Here is a 24,198-nt window from a genome sequence, read left to right on the forward strand (position 1 = left end):
GGTGGTGGTCTTGCTGGAAACCGTTGCCGGACGACGCCGCACGGGTCGGCGATAGCCGCGCGCGGAGGAGAAAGAACAGAGAAGGTGCAGGAATGAGAGAGAGAGAGAGAGAGAGAGAGAGAGAGAGAGAGAGAGAGAGAGAGAGAGAGAGAGAGAGAGAGAGAGAGAGAGAGAGAGAGAGAGAGAGAGCGCGCGTGAGGATGAGAGAAATTAAAAAAGAAAACTGATTTTGAATAACAGGGTTATAATAAGAATATTTAAAAAAATGTGGGTCAAATATAGATGGATGTTAGTTGACCAGGGAGTTTTGGGAGAGTTTAAGTGACTAATAGGGGGTTTTGAATAGTTTACTAAAATTTTTTTAAACCCAATTCAAAAATAAGAACAATCCAATGAAAAAGCTAAAAAAAAAAAATTTAATATATATGGATGGTTGAGGGCCCTATTTTTATGGTTTGCTTCAAGCATTCAAAATCTCAAAAGTCAACTCTATAAGTAGTACATAAATATCTAATATATGAGAAATTATTTTGTGTGACCATAATTTCACGTGGCAGTATAACCTATTCAACATTTCTATAATCAAAATTAAAAACCTTAAACCCTAAATTTAATTATAAACTCATTGTCCACTTATATTATAATACGTGAATTAGATAACACTACATGGCGCTATTACGGTCACATACATATTAATATTAATATATATACTTACAAAAAATAACATACGTACCTACCGGTCTACATATTCATAATTTAATAATAGTGTACCGGCCGGCCTGCAAATTAATATATAAAGTCAAAAACTAATATTAAAATCCAAAAACACGCGGTTTGAAAAATAGATTTGTCTAGATCGAGATGTGATTCCCAATTTCTGGTTTTTAAATTGCTTCTTGCATGTTCGAACCGTACACGTAAGTAAATATGCAAATACATAAATAACTGATGGAGAATCTCTCTATATGTCTTATTTGGATCTATCCGAATGTCATTATAAACAGAAATATCTGATTGACAATCAATTAAATATCACCTCCTCCAGTATTTCACCGCATAAACCTGAGCATATATGCAATACATAATACGTATATGAAAACTGATCCAATATATATATAAATACTAGTATCTCACCCCATTATTTGCACACTTCGAGCACACTCCTCCAATATACACTTTCTTTGGTAACAATGCATCGTATCGATGCCTCCATGCACACCATTAATGGAGCCTTAGAGTTTCATGATTTCACCGACGTCGATGGTGTCAACTTTGATGATCATGATCATCAGTTTGCTTATAATCTTATCGTCGAGGGCAGTAATCAAGATCAAAACCCAGATGTCCATTTCGATTGTGATCACAACCTTATTAGTGGCTGCAGCAGCTTAATAATGGGTGATCATTACAACATATTTGGTCCGACCACCCCTCCAGCTGCAGATATGTTTAATGCTAATAATAATTATATCAAAGCTGCAGGGTATGGTCCAAGTTTTGAAGGGGGATTCGTGATGAAAGAGGGTCCGGATAAAGAAGTGGCCAATAAGAATAATAATGATTTTGGGGAAGTATCTTCAGGAAGTAGAGCTAAGACAAAGGGATACGTCCGTACATCAAGAACTTTGAATTCTGAGAGGTGGAGGAGGGGGAGGATGAGGGAGAATCTCTATGAGTTGCGGGCCTTGGTTCCTAATATTACTAAGGTATATTTATATCACGTCATATTGACGTCATATTGACGTCACACTGTTAATCTGGACTACATGCATTCTTTTTATATATGTTCAAATGTAACTAATTAAGGGCTTATATTAATTATATATATAAATTAATGCTGGTCTTTGTGCATGCAGATGGATAAGGCCTCCATTGTTGGGGATGCTTCACAGTGTATAAGAGAGCTGCAAATGCAGGCAAAGAAGCTCAAGGATGAGATTGCAGATCTTGAAGCATCCTTAGTTGGCCCAGAGACAGCTGATCATGGATTTATGGGAAGCATTAAAAAGTTTCAAATTGCAAATTCCAAGAAAATAATTCAGGTGCAAACTATATATAAATGTCATATTGATTTTCATGCCATTCTAATAAATTATCAGTTAATGAGATCATCACCCACAAAAGAAAATTGCCAATTGCATGTGACATTATATATATATAGTAACTCTAATATATGTTATTTCTATACTAAGTAGGTGAACCTAGTTCAAGTGGAGGAAAGAGGATTTTATGTGAAATTGGTGTGCGAGAAGGGAGTTGGGGTCCCTGCATCACTTTACAAGGTTCTTGAGTCCCTAACAATCTTCAATGTTCGCAACTCCAGCGTGGCTACTGCTTTTGAAAATTATGTACTCACAACTAATTTGAATGTAAGTTTTTTTTTGTTATCTCAAGTCAATGATATATCATCTTTCTTCTACCTTTCATCAGTTTATTTCTTTTATTTTTTACTATTTCATCTGACAACTGTTACGTTTAATCAAATTAGGTAAAAGAGTGTAACCAGGAGGTTACCTTGCCAAATTTGAGGAGTTGGTTGATTGGGGCTCTTCTCAACCAAGGATTTGAATTAGTTCAATCAACCTTTTCTTCCTAATTAAATCTCCTGCTCTCTTAGCTAAAATTAATAAAAGACACATTGTGGGGCACTCCTTATTGTGATTTATGAAACCACCTATTTATTAAATCTTCATTCATACATCTAGACAGAAGAATCGTGTACTACCTAAAGCGTTATGTATTTCTGGTGGAGATCATATACACTCTGGTATCGTAGTAGGTAAACTTGAGGGGGAAAGAGAAATTACTTTAGGCTTTGTTGATTTACTACGTTATGATTTTATTGAAAAAGATCGAAGTCGCGGTATTTATTTCACTCAGGATTGGGTCTCTCTACCGGGTGTTTTGCCTGTGGCCTCAAGGGGTATTCACGTTTGGGATATGTCTGCTCTGACCGAGATCTTTGGAGATGATTCTGTACTACACTTCGGCGGCGGAACTTTAGGACACCCTTAGGGATGAAATGCACCTGGTGCCGTAGCTAATCAAGTAGCTCTAAAAGCATGTGTACAAGCTCATAATGAGAGAGGTGATCTTGCTCGTGAGGGTAATGAAATTATTCGTGAGGCTAGTAAATGGAGTCCTGAACTAGCTGCTGCTTGTGAAGTATATAAGGAGATCATTCATTATTGCTTAGAATAAGTTAAATCATAGATAATTTAGACATATAATTATGATGTAAGAAAAAAAAAAGACATAATTGTGATATTTAATATAATTAAATAGACAAACAAAATATTTCTAATAAGTATTGAAATTATCGTAATTTAAACAAGGGTAGCAATTTTTGCACTCTTGTTTTGTACACTTACACTCCTCTATTTTATTTTTCTTCATTTATTTGCTCAATTATCAAGGGATAAAAACAAAGAAATGAGTGTAAACGTACAAAATTGGGGTGTTAAAATCGTCACCCTTTAATCAAATAATTAAATAATTTTTGATGTGAGAAGTCCTTATTGCGATCCAATTATATGAACTATTCATTTCTTTTATCATCATTTAAGAGTTATCGGCACAAAATATTAATATATTCAAGTTCATTTGGTCATATAATTGTGAACATATAAAGAGTACAACATTGTGTTTTCGATTTAAATGAAAAGTTTAGGCCCAGTTTGGTATCCAATTAAAAAAAAAAAATTAAAAAACATGGATCCATTTTTAAAATATGATATTTTAAATTATGTTTTTAAAATTTGAAAACTTGTTTGGTATGGAACTTAAAAACTGTTTTAAAATTTTAAAATATTTGAAAACTTGTTTGGTTGATATTTTTTAAAATAAAATTTTTTTTTTTTTTTCAATATGTTGTTTGTATAAGAATTTAGGCTTAGAGTTTGAACTCAAGACTCAATACCCAACCCTCGAGACTCGAGATCCGAGATCTGAGATCCGAGAACCGAGGTCCGGGATCCCGGACCCAAGACTCGAGACTCTATGCACAAGGTTCGTAACCTAAGATTGATAACAAAATTTCATAGCACAAATTCAAGAATCATTCAAAATAATACAAAGTTTACTTCAAATTAACACAACTTCAAGAATCATTCAAACATCCAAGATAACAAAAAGTTCAATTTAACAGAAATTCTAAAACCGATTATTAACATAGTCTAGCCACATAGCCCCATCTATGTGATCTCAAATATCAGTCATTTGATTTTCCTCATTCAAGTCCATGTTTGCCCCTTCTTGACTTGCCCTCGAGCTTTCTTCATCTACCACATCAAGGTCTTCAGCTTGGTATTGATGAAATATTCTATTACCCCTTGATTGCATTCTAATGAAGTTGTGCACTATGCAACATGCAATGGGAATAAATCGTTGTTTCCTAAGTGGATAATTGGGCATTAACTTCAGAATAGGAAAACAAGTCTTAAGCACTCCGAAACACTATTCAATAACGTTATGTAGTGATGAGTGTCTATAGTTGAATAATTCCATTGGGTTTCTTGGTTGTCTGTTTCTTCCTCTATAATCACGCAAGTGATAACGCTGTCCACGATATGGTGTGAGAAATCCAGGTATATTTGCGTATCCGAAATCAACAACATAATATTTTCTTATTGAAGAACAATGCAATTAATTATTTTACTATTAAAATATATTATATATTATGTTAAAATAATTTAAACATATTTGAATAACTTTATACCTTCCTTAGGCAATGGAAACCAGTTCTCTTCTCTATTTATTGCATCCATCAACACTCTTGAGTCGATCATTAGCTGTTCCTTCCCATCCTGTATAGATAAACGTGTCAAAGGAACATGCACACATAATGTAATGCCCCGAACCTCGGACCCATAAAAATATTGAACATCAAACTTTTAAATCTATTTTTTTTTTGAGCCATGCACATAAACATAAATAAATACAGTTTCTCCAAAAACATTTAAACACACCATTGTAAAAAAAATAGTTAATAAAATCTTTGGTGGGTCCCATTGCCTCATCTTCTCCCCAATGCTTCCTCAATCTGCTTAACCTGCAAAACAATAACAACCACATTGCACCATGTCTATGGTACACCGAGTCATTCAAACAAACAATCCGGTAAGCTCACTAGAGCTCGTATGAGTGAATTGACCTAACAATCATCATCAACATTTCCTCAATTTTCATACTCAATAATAATCCACAATAATATCCATAATTACTCAATCACATAATATTTCATTCACCGATAATTCAAGCATCATGATAAATCAAATTTCCTTAATTCCACAATAAAATCCCATCAGTAAAAATGTAATAGTCATTCCAACAATTCAAGCTTAATCATCCACTATTAATCTCAAACATAATTTATATGCCTATACCATATCTCCAACTGATTCACGATAATACAAACCACAAATCAAAACCCATAATCTCAATGCTAATCATCAACATTCCTATCTTCAGGATTCAAGCCTAGACTTTACCAAGTTTTAGCTAACAAAGCAAACCAAGCAAATAATCAAACTATCTAATTTTACTCACATCGCTCTTTTAAATCTCCCAATTTTAAAACCATTTCTCAAATCTATTTTTAAATCATCTCAAAACTGTAAATCGAACTCAGAAAAATAAATAATACTCTTAAGCTGTAAAACTATTAAAATGTCTGAAATAAAACGCAATGTCTTACTGAAACTGTCATTTAAAATGTTTACTGATGCAAAATTGTTTATCAAACTGCACGACAACTGAAACCTCACGCTACACTAGTACCCAAGGAACTGCTGGTCATACACAGAGGTAATTAAGTTCGCCACATCTAGTGCATAGGCACGAGCAGACAGATAAGCTCGCTACTTCTCGTGCAGAGTGATCTCGATGCATGGGCAGGCAGGTAAGCTCGCCACTTCTCGTGCAGAGTGATCTCGATGCACGGGCAGGCAGGTAAGCTCGCCACCTCCCGTGTAGAGCGAATCGACGCACTGGTAGGCAGAAATTCTCGTCACTTCTCGTGCAGAGCGAATCGATGCACGAACAGATAGGAATGCTCGCCACTTCTCGTGCAGAGCGAATCAATGCACAAGCAGACATGAATCCTCGCACAAACTCTAACACAACGTTCTCAAAACTAACTCATAACTATCATTGTTTCACAATATAATGCCTCTTGTATATTCAAATTCATTACCACGTATGCAACACATAACATTTTGTGTCATCTGCACTTTTCTACCTCGATATGGGACTTGCTTCGATGCAGGTGTTCATGTACTGATATGGGTTCCATCAATTGCCCCAATACAGTTCTACCAAGTGACAATTCAAATAATCACTGTTAGTACCAAACTATAATAGATTTAGCACAATTATAAAATTTACATGTATTATATACTAATACTAATAGAATTTAATACCTCAAACCATATAATATTTGGGACTTCCCATGATCTCAAGAGTTGTCTTATCTATATTTTCAGGTTGAATTATATGAGCGCCAAGTCGACATATTTCTTTGAGAACTCTTTTAAATTGTCTTGATACATTCTTCTTAGAATGTTGAAATATCTCAACAATCACCCTATTGCGAACTGTATGACAAATAGTATACAAAAACATACACAATGTGTCCTCGACACAAACTGATCTATCATCTTGTCAAAAATCGGACCCCCTTAGTGTTGAGCACAAGTTCACAAATGTATCCTTGTTCATTCTTACTAAATCAAATAACCTATTAGGATGCCCATTCAACAACTCTATCACATATTGACGACTTGATAGTTGTGAAGTCCTACACGGCTCTTTACTTAAACGTGAGTGATGTTCATGTAGATTTGTAATTACGGGCAACTCTCTAAGTGAATTCTCTAAATCATCATTGTCAATCTCATTTGGGTTTATCCTATAATAAACACACAAAAATAAGCTAGTTATATATATACAAATCAAGTTGTATTGGAACTTGATAAGTATCAATAAACTAACCCGATTCAACAAACCTATATTCAATAATATAAACTTGCAGCATATCATTGATTTTCTTGACAAACTTATGCCTTAAGTTGACAATAGTTGACATTCTAAGCATTGTCCCTACCCACGTCCAGTAAATGGAGTTCTAAATTGATAACCTCATCTTACATTTTAAGAAATACGTACAAAACCCTCTAGTTTTAACATACTGAAGCCAAAAAACTACTTTTTGTTGTAAAAGTATGTATAAATTAGGGTTTGTGGAAAAGAGGAGGCAGAGAGAATATATCAGTCGTCTTCTTATTCATCTTATAAATATCCTTATATAGAGGTAGGGTTTACTAGGTTTAGAATATTTACTAGTATGCCCCTACAACTAATTACAGGAATAGCCACATATAACAATATATTTACAACACTCCCCCTTGGATATTCCATGTCATTAGTGTTGTCTCTGCTATGCGCTTCTAAGTTGCCTCGTTAAAACCTTGCCAAGTAATAAAAACCCTGTGGGAACAAAAACAACCCTGGTCGAAGGAAAAAGAGTGCAACGCGCATGAGTGTGGAGTAGTCGCATCAGAACCTCGAAAGTAGGTGAAGTCATATCTTCTGGATCATAAGCAAATAGTATGTCAATGGGAGCGGGGTGCATTAGAGTTGCTACACCAAAACCTTGCCCGGTAAACCCAATGGGAAAAACCCGTGGTCGAAGGGAAAAGATGAGCAAATGCATATATATCAGATCAACACATCTTCAGGATGTAGTATGAGTAAGGTGACCATGCCAAGATGTGCCTCATTAAAACCTTGCCAGGTAACAAAACCCAGTGGGACAAAATAACCCTGGACGAAGGACAAAAGAGTACACGATGGTCAAGCGAGTATGCTTCAGGATACTCCCCCTAATGTCGACTCCCCCTGAAGACTACATACTAGGTAAATCAGCCAATCTACGCAACCCAATACCTCGAACATGCATCAAGAACGTGGACTTTGGCAGTTACTTGGTAAAGAGGTCTGCATGGTTGTCTTGAGATCGGATCTGCTTGACTTCAATCATCTGATGCTCTTGTTGCTGTTGATTGAAGAAGATCTTCGGTACAATATGCTTGGTGTTGTCTCCTTTGATGAAATCTGTCTTCATCTGCTCGATGCAAGCGGCATTATCCTCATAGATAATCGCTGGTTCATCAGTGGTGGAATTCAGCCCACACGTAGTTCGAACATGCTTGGAAACTGCTCTTAGCCATATACATTCACGAACTGCTTCGTGAAGGGCTAGAATCTCAGCATGATTCGAAGAGGTAGCAACAAAGGTCTGTTTCGTAGACCTCCAAGATATTGTTGTATTCTCAATAGTAAAGACATAACCAGTTTGAGAACGCGCCTTATGCGGGTCTGATAGATACCCTGCGTCAGCATATCCAAAAGGCGGACATCATTCCGAGGATCGAGGGGGTTCGATTCATTCCTTGATGCGTAGCTAGGGATAGAATAAGCCCATATCCGTCGTACCTCTAAGGTGACGGAAAATGTCTTTTATGCCATTTCAGTGGCGGCGTGTTGGCGCAGAGCTACATCTAGCTAACAAGTTCACAGCGAATGATATGTCCGGTCTAGTACATTGAGACAAGTACAATAATGCGCCTATTGTACTTAGATATGGGACTTCTGGTGCCAATATCTCTTCGTTATCATCTACGGGATGAAACAGATTATTCTTAGGATCTAGGCAACGGACGATCATGGGCGTGCTAGAAGGCTTCGCTTTATCCTCATTAAAGCGCCTTAACATCTTCTGGATGTAATTCGATTGATGGACCAAAATTCCATCTGCACGGTGCTCGAGCTCCAGGCCGAGACAGAAGTTCGTTCTCCCAAGATCTTTCATCTCGAATTCCAACTTCAGGTGTTTAGTTGTTTACTTGATCTCTTCAAGAGTACCAATTAGATTCATGTCATCGACATAAACAACTACAATAGCAAAGCCGGAACTTGTTCTTAATAAACACGCAAGGGCATAGAACATTATTCACATATCCCATCCCGATCAAATACTCACTTAGACGGTTATACCACCTCCGTCCAGATTGTTTCAATCCATAAAGCGAACGCCTCAAACTAATGGAGAGCGTGTTCCGTGGTCTGGAACTATTTGCATCGGGTGTCTTAAGTCCTTCGGGAACTTTCATATATATATCTCTGTATCAAGATCCCCATAGAGATAAGCAGTGACCACATCCATAAGCTGCATACTCAGTTTTTCGGAAACTACCAAACTGATAAGGTAGTGGAACGTTATGACGTCCATTACGGGGGAATACTCTTCCTCGTAATCAATCCCAGGGCGTTGAGAAAATCCTTGCGCCACTAGACGAGCCTTGTATCTCACAATCTCGTTTTTCTCATTACGCTTCCTTACAAATACCCATTTAAATTCTACAGGTTTAACATGGGGAAGGTGTAGGAACGACAGGCCCAAACACCTTTCTCTTTGTCAAGGAATCTAATTCGACCTGGATTGCTTCTTTCCATTTTGGCCAGTCGTCTCGACGTTGACATTCATCAACGGAGTGAGGTTCGATGTCATCACTAGTTATGATTTCGGTAGCTACCGCGAATACAAATATATCATCGATGATAATCTCGTTTCGATTCCAGAGCTCACTTAAGCATGCATAATTTATAGAGATCTCTATGTTCTTGAGAGTGGGTTCTAACGTTGGAGCGTCCCCCAACGTCGTCTCTTCTGGGACGGACCCATAATCCGAAACTATTTCGTGAGATGGATCGATTGAGATCGCGATGTCAAGGGGACTCATTTGTGCCAAATGTATCCTCTTCCGGGGATAAGAGTCCATCGAACCTAGTGGTCAACCTCACTTCTGGGCAGGGACATATGACTGGTTAGCCACTATTGTTGTACCTCGTCCATCTGGGACGACACGTCCTCCTGGGACGACACGTCCTTCGGGGACGGATATCCTTGCAGGCACATTTGCAGCAGGTATATGTGATCTCGTCATTTTAGCTAGATCAGAGAATGCGTCTGGCATATTATGAGTTATACTCTGTAGATCTAGAATTCTCCGCACTTCACTATCACATTGTGCGGTTCGGGGATCGAGATGAGACATAGTGGGGACATTCCACGTCAATTCACGTCGTTCTTCAGGAACGGTGACGTTCATATCTCCCCCTAACGGCGGGAAGACTGTCTCATCAAAGTGACAATCCGCAAATCTAGCGGTAAAGAGATCGCCTATCAAGGGCTCTAAAAAGCGTATAATGGATGGGGATTCATAATCGACATATATGCCCATCGTTCGTTGAGGACCCATTTTGGTACGTTGTAGCGGCGCAACTGGCACGTAAACTGCATACCCAAATACGCGTAAGTACGAAACGTCAGGTTCGTACCCAGTCACCAGCTGTAACGCGGAGTAAGGTTGGGTAGCAGTGGGCCTCAACCGGACCAACATGGCTGCATGCAAGATTGCATAGCCCCACGCAGAAATTGGAAGCTTGGTGCGCATAACCAAGGTTCGTGCGATCATTTGTAATCTTTTAATGAACGCTTCTGCGAGACCATTCTGGGTGTGAACATGGGGAACTCGATGTTCAACATTAATCCCTAGGGGCATGCAATAATCATCGAAAGTTTTTGATGTAAACTCTCCGGCATTATCAAATCTTCTGGACTTTATAGGATAATCCGTGTGGTGAGCCTTCTGGGCGAGAAGTTTAGCAAAAGCAGCGTTTCTTGTGGACAATAGTGTAACATGTGATCACTTTGTCGATGCATCAACCAAAACCATAAAATATTTAAATGGTCCGCATGGTGGTTGGATAGGTCCACAAATATTCCCTTGTATCCTTTGCAAGAAAAAAGATGGAGTCTTTACTAGTCTTTGCATATGATGGTCTAGTATTCAACTTTCTGAGTGAGCAAGTTTGGCATAGTGTGTCACTAAACACAAGATCCTTATTAGTAAGGGGATGCCCGTGTGATGAATTGAGGATACGGCGCATCATACTTTGACCTGGGTATCCCAACCGGTCATGCCATAGAAAGAAACTGCTCGAATTGGTTAACTTCTGGTTAACTATGTGATTTGCCTCAATCGATCTAATGGTGGTCATATAGAGACCGCTCGATAGACATTTCAATTTCTCCAATGTACGCTTCTGGCCATACAAATTGGAGGTTATGCAAAGATATTCCACTCCATTTTCCTCAGTGGTTTCAACGTGATAACCGTTGGCTCGAATATCCTTATAACTCAACAACGTTCTTCTGGAACTTGGAGAATATAAGGCCTCATTAATGGTAATTCAGTACCATTGGACAACATAAAAATGGGCTTTTGCCATTGCCCTCTATCAGGTTGGATTGGCCTGATATGGTTGTCACAGAGGTATGAGTAAGCAATAAGTTTGAAAAATACTTCCGATCTTGAAGTATGGTGTGCGTAGTAGCACTGTCTGCCAGACAACAAACTTCCCCACTAAACATGCTTATTCATAAATTTAATTCAATAGATCACATGTATGAAAATAACTTAATTGAATTAAATAATATTCGAGCATAACCAAATTTCCAAAACAAAGAATCCAAATCATAAATCACCAAAATAATCTGAATAAGAAAAACATTATTCAGAAAATAAATACGGCACAAGCGCCGATCATATCCATGTCATCGAGTTTCTAGTCCTCGAAGTGTCCAGTAGCAGTCTGGAAATCAGTGACCTCTAAGGTGGTATCCATAGGACATGTTCCCTCAATGAGGTTGGTCTCTCGAGTTCCGCGACTGGCGTGATACTCATTTACAGCTTGCGCTGATGCACGGCAGGTGCGAGACCAGTGATCAGTTCCTCCACATCGGTAATTGAGATCATTCTGATTCTGATTCTGGTGGCGAAGGGCTGGACCAGTGTTCCTCTCATTTCGAGTTCTTAGGGCCGAGGGACCGTGGTTTCTACCACGTGGGCCATGGCCACGTTGGCCTCCGTCATACAGGCCATTCCTCTGAGAACCTTTCCTTCCATATCTCGGGCGGTCAGACTTTGCGCCCTTTCTATGACGTCGGTATCCTCTTTCGCGATAAGCAACAGCGTTTGCTTCAGGCAATGGTGCTGCTTTAGTACCGACAGGTCGGGCTTGATCATTTCTCATTAATAAGTTGTTGTTCTTTTCAGCGAGCAACAGAGTGGTGATCAATGCCGAGAACTTGGTAAAATTCCTCTCCCTGTATTGTTGCTGCAAGACCAAACATGAGGCATGGAAGGTGGAGAAAGTCTTCTCCAATAAGTCAGCTTCGGTGAGCTCCTCCCCACAAAATTTGAGGAGCGACCGGATCCGGCAGATCTCCGAATTATACTCATTCATGGATTTGAAATCCTGGAAACGAATGTTCTGCCAATCATGTCTTGCTTCAGGCAAGAAAATGGTCTTTTGATAGTCAAACCGCTCTTCCAGAGCAACCCAAAGAGCTCGTGGATCCTCTTCAGCGAGGTACTCAACTTGGAGTGCTTCCTCCATATGCTTCCTAATGAAGATCATGGCACTTGCCTTAAGAGATTCTGCGACAACATTGTCTGCATTGATTGTCGATCTCATCTTCTTGGCAGTCAAATGAAGCTTAACATCTTGAGTCCACTTTAGATAGTTTCTTCCGGAAACTTCCAAAGCGACAAAATCAAACTTGTTGAGATTTGACATTCTTTGGTTGAAAGGAACAAATAATCATGATTAGTGCTTCGGGCAATAATATCCATAAACAATAAATAAGAACTTCAAGTTCTATAACATGGTATAGACATGTAAAATCTACTGGTTTTATCATGTATGGTGAATTTATGAAGGAAACTTCAGGTTCCTTATACGGCATTATTGAAGCTACAGGTTCAATATTTATGTATGAACTACTGGTTCATTAATTACCTGCAATTTCTATAACATGGTATAGACATGTAAAATCTACTGGTTTTATCATGTATGGTGAATTTATGAAGGAAACTTCAGGTTCCTTATACGGCATTATTGAAGCTACAGGTTCAATATTTATGTATGAACTACTGGTTCATTAATTACCTGCAATTTCTACACATATATTCTAGTGCAAAAATTTAAACAAGTAAAATATTCATATACTCAAGTAGAACAGAAAAAATACCACAAAATTGTTTGAATAAAAGTTTCTGACATTTAGAGTATATATATTAAATGGTTTGCATATTAACAATAAACTATCAGTAGCACAGTGGTAAAGGTGCACTCTTGGTACCCAAGAGGTCCTGGGTTCAAACCCCAGGCATGGCAAGAATTAACATCTCTTTTTTACAAAGTTTCAGGAGGCTCGCCATGTGTCAGCGTGGGAGTGGCATTGACGTGGCGCCTGCATGGCGCTGACGTGGCAGCGGCTTGGCTGCCTGCGTGGCGTCCGCGTGGCAGCTGACGTGGCGCTTGCGTGGCGTCCACGTGGCAGTGGCGTGGTGGGCCTGCTGGGCTGCCAGTGTGGCGCTGACGTGGCACCTGTGTGGCGGGCCTACTGGGCTGCCAGCGTGGCGGTGACGTGGCGCCTGCATGGCGGGCCTACTGGGCTGCCAGCGTGGGAGTGACGTGGCGCTTGCGTGGCGGGCCTACTGGGCTGCCAGCGTGGGAGGCCTGCTGGGCCTGCGAGGCTGCTGGGCTGCCTGCTGGGCTGGGCCGCGCTGCACTGCTGGGCTGCGCTGCGCTTCTGCACTGTTGGGCTGCGCTGCTGAGCTGCAGCAAGGCCTGCTGGGCTTCGCCTCTGGGCTGCTGCAAGACCTGCTGGGCTGCGCCTCTGCAAGGTAGCAAGGCCTGCTGGGCTGCAAGGCAGCAGCAAGGCTGGCTGCTCGATAAGGGGCCTGCTGCGCGAGGCTACTGCGAGGGGCTGGCTGCTAGCCGCGAGGGACTGCTTCTGGCAGCGAAGGACTGAGGGGTTGCAAGATGCTGCGCTCGCGAGGGCTGGCTGCTGCTGTCAGCGCAAGGCAGCAAGGCTGCTGCTGGCAGAGAAGGGTTGCTGCAGGCAGCGCGCGTGGGTGAGGGGGCTGGCGGCTGCTGGCCGCGCGGGGTGGTGTCCGATCACCCCAATAAATTTCCTCTTTTTATTGTTTAATCATTCAACCCAAATACATGAATAAAATATATGTAATCCCAAATAAATCAATCACATAGATTTAGGGTTCATGCTTCATGGGGATTTTTCAATCAATCAAGGTTAAATAATCATGAACATAAAATTATTTTATAAAACCTACTTGGTTGAAGAACAAATTGAATGATGATCCTCTTTCGTTTAGCGATCCACAATCCAAAGAGCTTCTCGTGCTGATAACGTGTTGTAAAAGTATGTATAAATTAGGGTTTGTGGAAAAGAGGAGGCAGAGAGAATATATCAGTCGTCTTCTTATTCATCTTATAAATATCCTTATATAGAGGTAGGGTTTACTAGGTTTAGAATATTTACTAGTATGCCCCTACAACTAATTACAGGAATAGCCACATATAACAATATATTTACAACACTTTTTAAATACTAGTCATGACATTGGTTGTGGTTCCTAAATACTAAATTTTAGTACTAGTGTTTGAAAATGACATTATTTGTGACTAACCTTGAATGTTCTTGAGCAGTTGCTCCTCTAGAACATAGATCCTCTCAAGGGTTTTGCCAATCTTCTTTTCCCAAAGAGACACATGGCGTTGGCAGAGGGACTAATGTAGAGGATTTTGTTCAGGGTTCTTGGGTCATTCACAACCTTAATAAGAGAAAGAGAGCTTGGTGAGATTCAGCTATGAGGACTAGAAAAAGAGCTAAGAGCTTTTTGGGTTGAAGTTACTGTAGGTAGGTAGATAATTGAAGTTAATGTAGGTAGGTAGAGTGGTGATAGCATTCATTGCTTCATCCTTTGCCATTTACGTACTGCATTTATTTTTTTCTTCCATTGCTTCATCCCATGCCATTTACTTCATTAATTTGTTACAAGGTCTTTGCTTCAAGATGAGGACCCGCAAAAGAAGATTCATTGGATAGATTGACTGACTATTTAGTTCTAAAGTAACAAATAAAAAAACCCAAATGCACTACTATTATTTACTAAAGAGCCTACAGTAAATAAAACTCATAACACAGTGTCTAGACCACATATGATCTCTACGTTTGGAACTCATTAAACAAAAAAAAAACACTAATTAATTACTAGTTAAGTAATAACTAACAGTAGTCTATGTAGGTAATTAAGCAATAACCAACAACCCAAATATTCAGTAGCCAGCAAACATTCACTTTAGGCTATTAAGCCACACTCTTTTCCTTGTATCCGACATCCTCATAAACATTCTCCTCCAATCTGGACTGGTAAATTTCTTAAGAGCTTTAACATATGCATCATCATCCACCTCCTGCATAGCCTCTAACACCTCCATGCAATCTTCAATGGATCCCAATTCTCTCAAAGGAGATGACACTTCCTTGTTCTTTTGACGGTCAATCCTTGCCAATGATGCTTCAGTCTTGGCACTTAGCGTTTTGGTCCAGGCCTCAAGTGCATCATCCAATTTGGCTGATTTAGATGATCTTGATTCTTTTTTTGGGCGAAGATCAGCTGGGAGGACTAGAGGACGTCTGTGTGTGTTAGTAGTAGCTTCATCTCCCTCACTATAATTAAGCTCTTTTCCCATTTTCAATGTGTGCCCCATAAGTGAGAAATTCAGTCTCTAAATCTCTCTCATCCTCAGAATTTGGAGGAGAATGAGTAGATTCATGAGACATTTATCCAGTGGCAATGGTGTTGTTGAAAATCTCACCAAGCACATGATAATGAGGACATCCTTTTTTTCAAAATCGGCTTGCAAACTTGTTTTTCTGTAAAGTTGAATACACAATAGAAATATGTCAATAAAAAGCAAACACCAAAAAGAAAGATTATAAGAATCTAATACTAGAGAAAGCATATATAAAAAAAGGGACAAGCATATATAATCATGGTAAAGGTGTTCTGTTTTTCATGCTAAGAGGAAACCATTTAATCATGGTATAGTGCAGTGGTACCTCTTGTTATTCTTTTTTTTTTTTTTTTTTTTTATTGAACCTCTATTATGATTGCAAGTTTCAGTACTTGTAATATAATAAGTATTAGTTAATTTAGTTAAACCATAATATGTGTTGTTTCTAGCTGTTTGTACACATTTGAAAAGACTAAAGGAAGCATATGGGGTGCTGTAAGTTCTCTAGAACCATTAGATAAGACACACCTTATCTTATTATCACTCTGAACCCCAAATGTCTGAAGGCACATTAGATTGACACAACGTTTTGACAAAAAAAAGATCGACACAACTTTAAAAGGTCTAACTTGGGCAGAATACATGCAGGAAGCACGCTGAAGATATTTATAGAATATACTATCTAGGGCTTTACAAGATGTTTGATTTCCTGGAGAGTATGGAGAAAAGGACAACTCCTATATTATATATATTGGTTCACTAAGTATGACCCATATTCTGAAAAAGGAAATGTGGGACTCACTTGAATATCCCATTGAAATCAAACCTTCCATTCATAAATGGAAATTAAGACCATGCAATATCATCAGCTAGGAAACATACTAGCAGTCATAAAAGGTAATTTATACGTACCTTAATGTAGGATGCCCAAACTTCTTCAAATGCTTGAACTGTGTTGGCATTCGGGTCCCACCTCATTCCCGTATAAGCCACTAACTTTGCAAATTCAAGGTGTAATTTACGCAATCTATTATATTTGGACTGCATCTTCTCGCGAGTGTATCGATCTCTTACTAAATTTAGTAAAAATGGCATTTCCTATGCCCGTCCCATTCATTCTTATCCAAGGTTGAGGTTTGTAAGCCCTTTTTTGCCGATTCATGTAATAAGTGAATGAAGTGCTCTTGAATAAGGGGTGGCCATAGAGCTGTATCATCAATGTCAAGGTCGGTTTTTGAAGCCATCTCATACACTCAATAGCCTAATGCCAAAGACAAACATACAAGAGAAATTAAACACACACAATCCCCTAATGCAAAAACAAACATAATTATATTTACCCATATGCACAGGCTGGAGATAAGCATTGACTAAGTTCTGGTTATACTATCAAGGAAACATGAAATGATATGTGTAATATGTATGATATTGTATCAAGCAAAAAGAAGAAATGATAAATAAATAAAACAAATTTCCTAGACAACTTTTTAAAAGGAGTTAAAGAAGTGATCCAATTTTACATGCCACCAACTCGGCATGGCATTTATTTGTAATGGTCACAGCAACTACAAATTTCCCATCTGATTTTGAATTAATGGTCATAACAACTAACAATATACTTTCTCCAAATACAACATGTAGTTTTGTCATGAGTATGAAAGTTAATGCAAACTATCCAACCCCATAATCTAACAAAATCAACAATTAGTAGCTCAAATGCAAATTCATATTATACTATATAATATAAAACAATTAAAATGCATAAAGCAAGAAAAACTAGCAGCCAATATTGGCCGTCAAACAAGTCCTTTTATTATTTCCAACTAACTCTCTCTCTCTCTTCCTCTCTCTATCATATAATTCATATTCATGGTCATACAAAGCATGTCTAAAAAGAACTTAGCAGTTCACACGCTCTTTCCTTGATGAACCCAGCTACTCCTATTTGCATTATTTTCCCTCCCCTATATATAATTGTATGTGCTTGTTCTGTCCAAAGCAACCAGGGAGGTGAGAGTTGATCTTGTGTGCAAGGTGCAACAATCCCACACCCAATACACAACAAAATGAGTGAACCAAATGAGATTAGTTCAGCTCCTATAACACCAAGGCCAATTATACCAAAGCTAGTTGCTCCCACATTGAATTACAAAAGGAAATGCATAACAGAACTGTCACAAACAAAATCGAACTAGATATAAAAATAAATCATAGCAAAACTGCCACACAAACAAGACCAAACCAAATTATCTAAAACTTATTCCCGAAATCACAGGCATTAAAAAAAATAAACAAATCACCAAAAATTCAAGATTAAAATAAATAAATTATTAAAAACCCATCACACATATCATTTTACAGATCTCATTCCCAAAATCACAGGCAGAAAAATAATGAACAAATCAACAAAAATCCAAGAGTATAATGAATAAATCATTAAAAACCCATCACACAACTCATCCCCAAAATCGTAAGACAAAATCTAGGGCAAAGAGTTTACCTTCTAATGATGAGAAGATGAAGGGAGACGAAGAAGAACAGGATCCACATAGGAGACAAAGACCAAGAGATTGCTCATTCACAAAGATCGCAGACTCAAAAACCAAGCCAGAGAGAGGAAAAAAAAAACAAAAAAGGGTCACAGACGAAGAGTTAAAGACGGAGATTAATAAGTGGCCAAAAAAAAAAACAGACGGAGATTTAAAAAAAAAAAAAGGAGGAAAACGATGATTTGTTGTATTTAGAAAATGGAGTATTTTTAATGGCAAAAAAAGGGCTATTTTTGGATAATTTCTAAATTTTTATTTCAAAAAGTGGACTACCAAATAAGTTTTCACTTTAAAAAAATGATATATTTTTTAAAATTAAAAACAGTATTTAAATCAAATACCAAATAGGGCCTTAGGTGTTCTCTATATCCAACATAGGCCAAGGAAAACAAGAATGATGTGGGTGTGACTATGCATGAATTATTTTTGTACATTTCAAACAAATCGATAACAAGAGTGTGGATTGCGGCATGCATTCACGTGTCCTAATGAGGTGTCCTATTCACATGTCTTACAATCGTGTGTTGTGCAACACATGCACAACTCAATGCAATTATTGTTGTTTAATTTGCAAAATTACAATAAACAATCGCATTAATCAGTCGATGGCCCAAAAAATTTGAAAGATTCTTGAACTGTTTATTTAAGTTGCAAAATAAACACTTTAGATGTTGCTGCCCAGGATCGAACTGGAGACCTTTAGTGTGTAAGACTAACGTGATAACCACTACACCACAGCAACTGCATATCAGTTTGGTCTTCCATTTATTACTTATATTAGTAGATAGGATGGTGTATGGGCCAAAAGGCCTAAAACAATTCCCACAAGGGCCTAAGGCAGTGGAACTAGAGCCAAGTTGTGGCCCAGGGAAACATGATTGACCAAACTAGAGTAGCAGGTTCGGCCCCAAATGGAGGAACTTCTGTGTGGCTTGTTGGTTTTCCTCCTTTTTTAAAGGCCTGATCACTGAGGCTTTGTGATGTTCTATAGTTATGTAACATTTTCAGTGGATTGTTTACATGGTCGTTTAAGGGGAGAAAGAAAAAAGAAGAAAGAAGGTTTTTGATGTGTCGATTAGCATCTGATCCTACTAATTTATGTGACAAGTATACATCAATGGTAAAAAAAATATATGGTCTATCTAGTGATTAACTAACATGATGATGAGATTACGCAATCAATCTTATGTAGCTCATGGCTAGCTTGCGGGTCGATACGACAATTAATCAGGCTAATCAATTATGGAATACACACCCATATAAGTAAAAGAAGTAGACATTTAATTTAGTTACAGTACACCACTTTTTTTTTTTTGGTCAAAATGGAATATCATAGAACAGCCCAGAGGCAAGAAACAGAACAAAGGCAAGTCCAACCAAGCCAAAAGAGAACAACAACGCCAAAACTGAAAACAACAGGAATAAAACCAACGCAGAGCTGTAAACGAAGAAGCTTCCAGGAGCTACCAATCAGACAGAGGAGAACCCAAGTCCAGCAACACCAAGAAGGCAGCCCTGCCCCCCTCAAACACCTACAGGAGGGCAAGGTAAACCATCCCTTGAGAGAATGAACATTAAGGAGGATGGGGGTCTGGGGACCCAAACTTCAGGGCACATCCTCCTTTTAGCAAGAGCTGCGACATGGTCTGCAGCAGAATTGGTAGATCGCGGAATCCACGACCAAACAGATGCAGAGAAGAAGGAAGAGGCCTCCTTAATAGCCTTTAAAATTGGGTACAATCTCCAATTGCCCCTCTTAATAAAACCAGAGACACACTGGATTAGTTCTCTACTATCGGATTCAAAAATGACCTTCTTGAAATTGTGTTGTTGAGCTAGGAGAACCGCCTCATGTGCAGCCAAAGCCTCAGTTTCGAGAGCTGAATTTGAGAAGCAAGTTCGGGCCGAGCCCCCGCAAAGATGACCATCACAATTACGCGCAATTACTCCAATACCACCCTGCGAGGATCCAGAATCCCAGGCACCATCAAAATTGATTTTAATGGTTCCGGGAGGGGGCAGTGTCCAATACATGGGGGGAGGGGCAACAGGGCCAGCGCGGCCAAGGCCGGGGTCCTCCAAAGATGACGCTCTAGCCTCTAGAAACTCCAACGCCGCCGCATCAGCTCGCCGGGCCACCATAATCGGGGAAGGTTGAGTAGCTTGATACAAGAAGCTGCACCGAGCTTTCCAAATCTCCCAGCAGAGGAACGAACCCAGAGTGAGTGCTAGCTCCAACTCCGACCTTGAGGAACCTGCAGGATTAGAAAAGAGAGCAAACCAACTTGCAAAAGAAGTGAAATCTCTGCAATTTATTTTGTGAGCTAGAGAGCTAGCAAACCATGCCCCTCTGGCCCATGGGCAAAGAAAAATAACATGCTCAATCGTCTCAGGGCCTTTACCACACAGACTGCACACAGGCGTCTGGATGATTTTCCTTCTAAAGAGATTGTAAAAGGAGGGGACTGCATTATGCAGGCATTTCCACAGGAACAGCTTAACTTTTGGCAAAGTGTTGATCTTCCAAAGTCTTTTCCAAGTTGCAGAATTAGTCCTTTCAGAAGGGCCAGGACACACAGGGAGAGATTGAAAAGATGCAACCCGAGCAAAATGATACCCAGCCTTGACCACATAGTCACCAGTAGAGGACGAAGGCCAAATTAGCCTATCGGCTGTAGACTCCGCACCCAGCGCAATAGTTGTTATTCTCTTCAAAGTTTGGCCATCCACTAGACCAGCAAGATAATCAACATCCCAACTTCTTGAGGACCAATCAATAAGCGGATCAACAGTCGCTGGAATAGGACGAGTCGGATTGTCCAACAGTAGAATTGTACCAGATGGCAAGTTGGGAACCCACTTGTCCCTCAGAAAGTTAATACTAGTCCCATTCCCCACTTGCCAAAGAGACCCCTTTAAGAGAAAATCACGACCATCCAGGAGGCTACTCCAACCCCACGAAGCCCGGCCACTTTTACTAGCATTAAGGAAATCACCATCTGGGAAATAGAGCCCCCTCAAAATCCTTGCCCAGAGAGAGTTGGGTGATTGTATGAGGCGCCAACATTGCTTGGCAAGGAGAGCTAAATTGAACTCAGAGAGGCTTCTAAAGCCCAAGCCACCATTCTCTTTAGACAAACAGAAAATATCCCAAGACTTCCAATGAATTTTGAACTCATCCTCCTGTTGCCCCCACCAAAAATTGGAAACCAAAGAATCAATCTCAGCACACATACCCAAGGGAAATTTGAAACAATGCATGGGGTAGTTAGGGACAGCATAGGCCACCGATTTGATAAGGACTTCCCTACCAGCCTGGGATAAAATTTTTTGCTTCCAGCCTTGAATTCGATTGTTAATTTTTTCCTTCACAAAGGCAAGAGCTGCCCTTTTGGCCCTCCCCCATATAGTTGGGAGGCCCAAATAAAGTCCAGGATCTTCACACTGCCCTACATTTAAAATGGCACCAATTGCATTCCTCAAACACACAGGGGTATTAGGGGAAAAGAATAAATTTGATTTATGGAAGTTAACCAACTGTCCAGAGGCATGGCAATAAACATCCAACAACTCTCTCATTCGTTTACAGTTGCGCACCGAAGCACGAATGAAAAATAGAGCATCATCCGCAAAGAAAAGATGAGAGAGCGGAGGCCCCTGGGGGCTTAGGGCAATTCCTTCAAGAGTCTTGAGGCTAACTTCTCTAGAGATGATGGAAGAGAGGACTTCTGAAACCAGTAGGAACAAATAAGGTGATAGTGGATCACCCTGCCGAAGCCCCCTAGAAGGTTGAAAGTGGTTTCCATTTTTTCCATTAATGGTGATAGCAAAAGAGACTGTTCTGATACACTCCATAATTAAGCCAATCCACTTAGCAGCAAAGCCCATTTTATACATGACTCCTTCAAGAAAGTCCCATTCAACACGATCATAAGCTTTGTTCATATCAAGCTTGAGACCAACTTCAAAAATCTTCCCGCTCTTCTTAAGCTTGAGGTGATGAAACCCTTCATGAGCCACAATAATATTATCTTGAATTTGGCGATTAGGGACAAAAGCACACTGGTGAGGGGAGATAATGTCTGGAAGAATAAGCTTCAACCGATTGGCTAGAACCTTTGCCAAGATCTTATAAGAATAATTGCACAGGCTAATATGACGGAATTGTGAAACCACTTCCGGATTCGGAACCTTTGGAATAAGGACGATATTAGTTTGATTCAGGAGAGAAATGAGGTTACCACCATCAAAAAAATCATGCGCTGCCCCTTGAACCACGTCACAAATAATAGACCAGTACTGATGGTAGAAAAGTCCCTGGAACCCGTCTGGACCTGGAGCCTTAAAGGCACCCATCTGCACTGCAGCCTCATGAATTTCCTCATTAGTAAGGTGCCTAAGTAAATCCTGGTTCATTTGATCAGTGACCACTGGCTGGATATAATCGAGGGCACTGGCAAGATTCCTTGGCCCACTAGAGGTGGAGATGTGCTTGAAATGGTCTTCAAACTCTTTTCGAATTGTTGTCTCTCTTTCCGCCCATTCGCCGTTCCCCAATTTTACTTTGAGAATTCTGTTTTTCTGGCGGTGTTGTAAGGTAGTGATATGAAAGAAGCGTGAGTTAGAGTCCCCCTCCCGAAGCCACTTGATTCTAGATCGCTGCTTCCAATACAGTTCCTCCCTCTCCCACAGTTTGCTAATTTCCCCCTGGAGAGCAGTAAGCTTATCATTGTCTTGAGGGCAGTCTTGGAGTTTATCGATTTCCGAGAGTCGTGAGTCTATCTCGCGCCTGGCATTCCCAAATTTTTTGCTCCAGGGGATTAAGTCCCTTTTGCAGGCTTGAAGCTTCAGTACCCACTGCGAGGCCAAGCTTCCAGGGACCGGTTTAGACCAACTCTTAGAGATAACCATCCTACAAGACTCATCTTTTGCCCAATGAGCTTTGAATTTGAAGGGCCTGGGTCCTTTCCTAACCATGGGCTCAGTTTTTATAATAATTGGAACGTGATCAGAGCCAATAAGAGGGCCATGGAACACAGTTGTATCGGGCCAGCACTCTACCCAATCCAAATTTACCAGGGCTCTATCGAGACGGCATCTAATGAGGCCAACCTCAAGCCAGAAGCGCCGCCACGTAAACTTGCACCCCTTAAAGCCAAGATCAGATAGCCCGTTATGGTTGATGAACTCACTAAGGAACCTTCTCTTTCCAAGATCCCAAGCCCTGCCTCCCTCCTTTTCATTAGGGGCAATGGTTTCGTTGAAGTCACCTGCACAAATCCATGGCCCACTGAAGTAAGAGCCCAGGCTTGTTAGGGCTTCCCAAAAAATTGCCTTTTCATTATCTCTACAAGGCCCATAAAACCAAGTAGCTCTGAACAGAGTACCACTGCTCAAAGTAACTATGGTATCCACCAAATGTTTGCTTGAAGAGACCACATCAAGATTGAGAGAGTTGCACCACCAGAGAGCGAGACCTCCACCACGTCCAACAGGATCCACATACCAACTATGATGAAAATTACACGACTTCCTCAACCTTTCCAACCTATGCCCTTTCATCCAAGTTTCGGACAGAAAGAGTATAGAGGGGTGATGTTTCCGGATCAAGTTCCGGAGCGCTTGAACTGTCGAGTCATTCCCCAACCCTCGACAGTTCCAAGCTATTGCGATCATGATGACCCCTTGGCTGCATTGGGCCAGCCACCACAACCCTTTTCAGTGTTTTCAGATGTAGGGGAAACAGCAGTCTTCTTCTCAGAATTATTCAGACTGACATCCTCCAGTCTAACTGGAATCTCAACCAGCTCACAATCATTCAGCTGAAGTGGAGCCCTTTCCACATCATTTTTGGGTCTCCCTCGACCCCCTCGTCTCCCTCGTCCTCTTCCACGACCACGGGGTGTAAGTGGGGGTT

General features: G+C 40.0%; 1 protein-coding gene, 1 non-coding gene and 2 pseudogenes across 3 annotated transcripts; 1 reads left to right on the top strand and 3 right to left on the bottom strand.

The window, feature by feature from the left end:
• The first annotated feature begins 1,190 nt into the window (after positions 1–1,190).
• Positions 1,191–2,596, top strand: LOC147298895 (transcription factor FER-LIKE IRON DEFICIENCY-INDUCED TRANSCRIPTION FACTOR-like). The gene is made up of 4 exons (XM_086228859.1): positions 1,191–1,706; positions 1,857–2,042; positions 2,196–2,369; positions 2,489–2,596. Exons 1-4 carry the CDS (start codon positions 1,191–1,193, stop codon positions 2,594–2,596), a joined length of 984 nt encoding a protein of 327 aa, XP_086084985.1.
• Positions 2,597–4,203: 1,607 nt separating this feature from the next.
• Positions 4,204–9,839, bottom strand: LOC147298896 (uncharacterized; annotated as a pseudogene).
• Positions 9,840–15,072: 5,233 nt separating this feature from the next.
• LOC147298897 (uncharacterized) lies at positions 15,073–18,384 on the bottom strand (annotated as a pseudogene). Its single transcript, XR_015119884.1, has 3 exons — positions 18,233–18,384; positions 16,645–16,993; positions 15,073–15,871 (listed from the first exon to the last, which is right to left on the bottom strand). The product of XR_015119884.1 is annotated as an uncharacterized LOC147298897 (transcript).
• A 566-nt stretch (positions 18,385–18,950) lies between these two features.
• TRNAV-UAC (transfer RNA valine (anticodon UAC)) lies at positions 18,951–19,023 on the bottom strand. Its single transcript has one exon. It is a non-coding gene; the product is annotated as a tRNA-Val (tRNA).
• Positions 19,024–24,198: the final 5,175 nt, after the last annotated feature.

This window comes from Dryas octopetala, chromosome 1 (genome assembly GCF_963921425.1).
Source record: "Dryas octopetala chromosome 1, drDryOcto1.1, whole genome shotgun sequence".
Taxonomy (NCBI): domain Eukaryota; kingdom Viridiplantae; phylum Streptophyta; class Magnoliopsida; order Rosales; family Rosaceae; genus Dryas; species Dryas octopetala.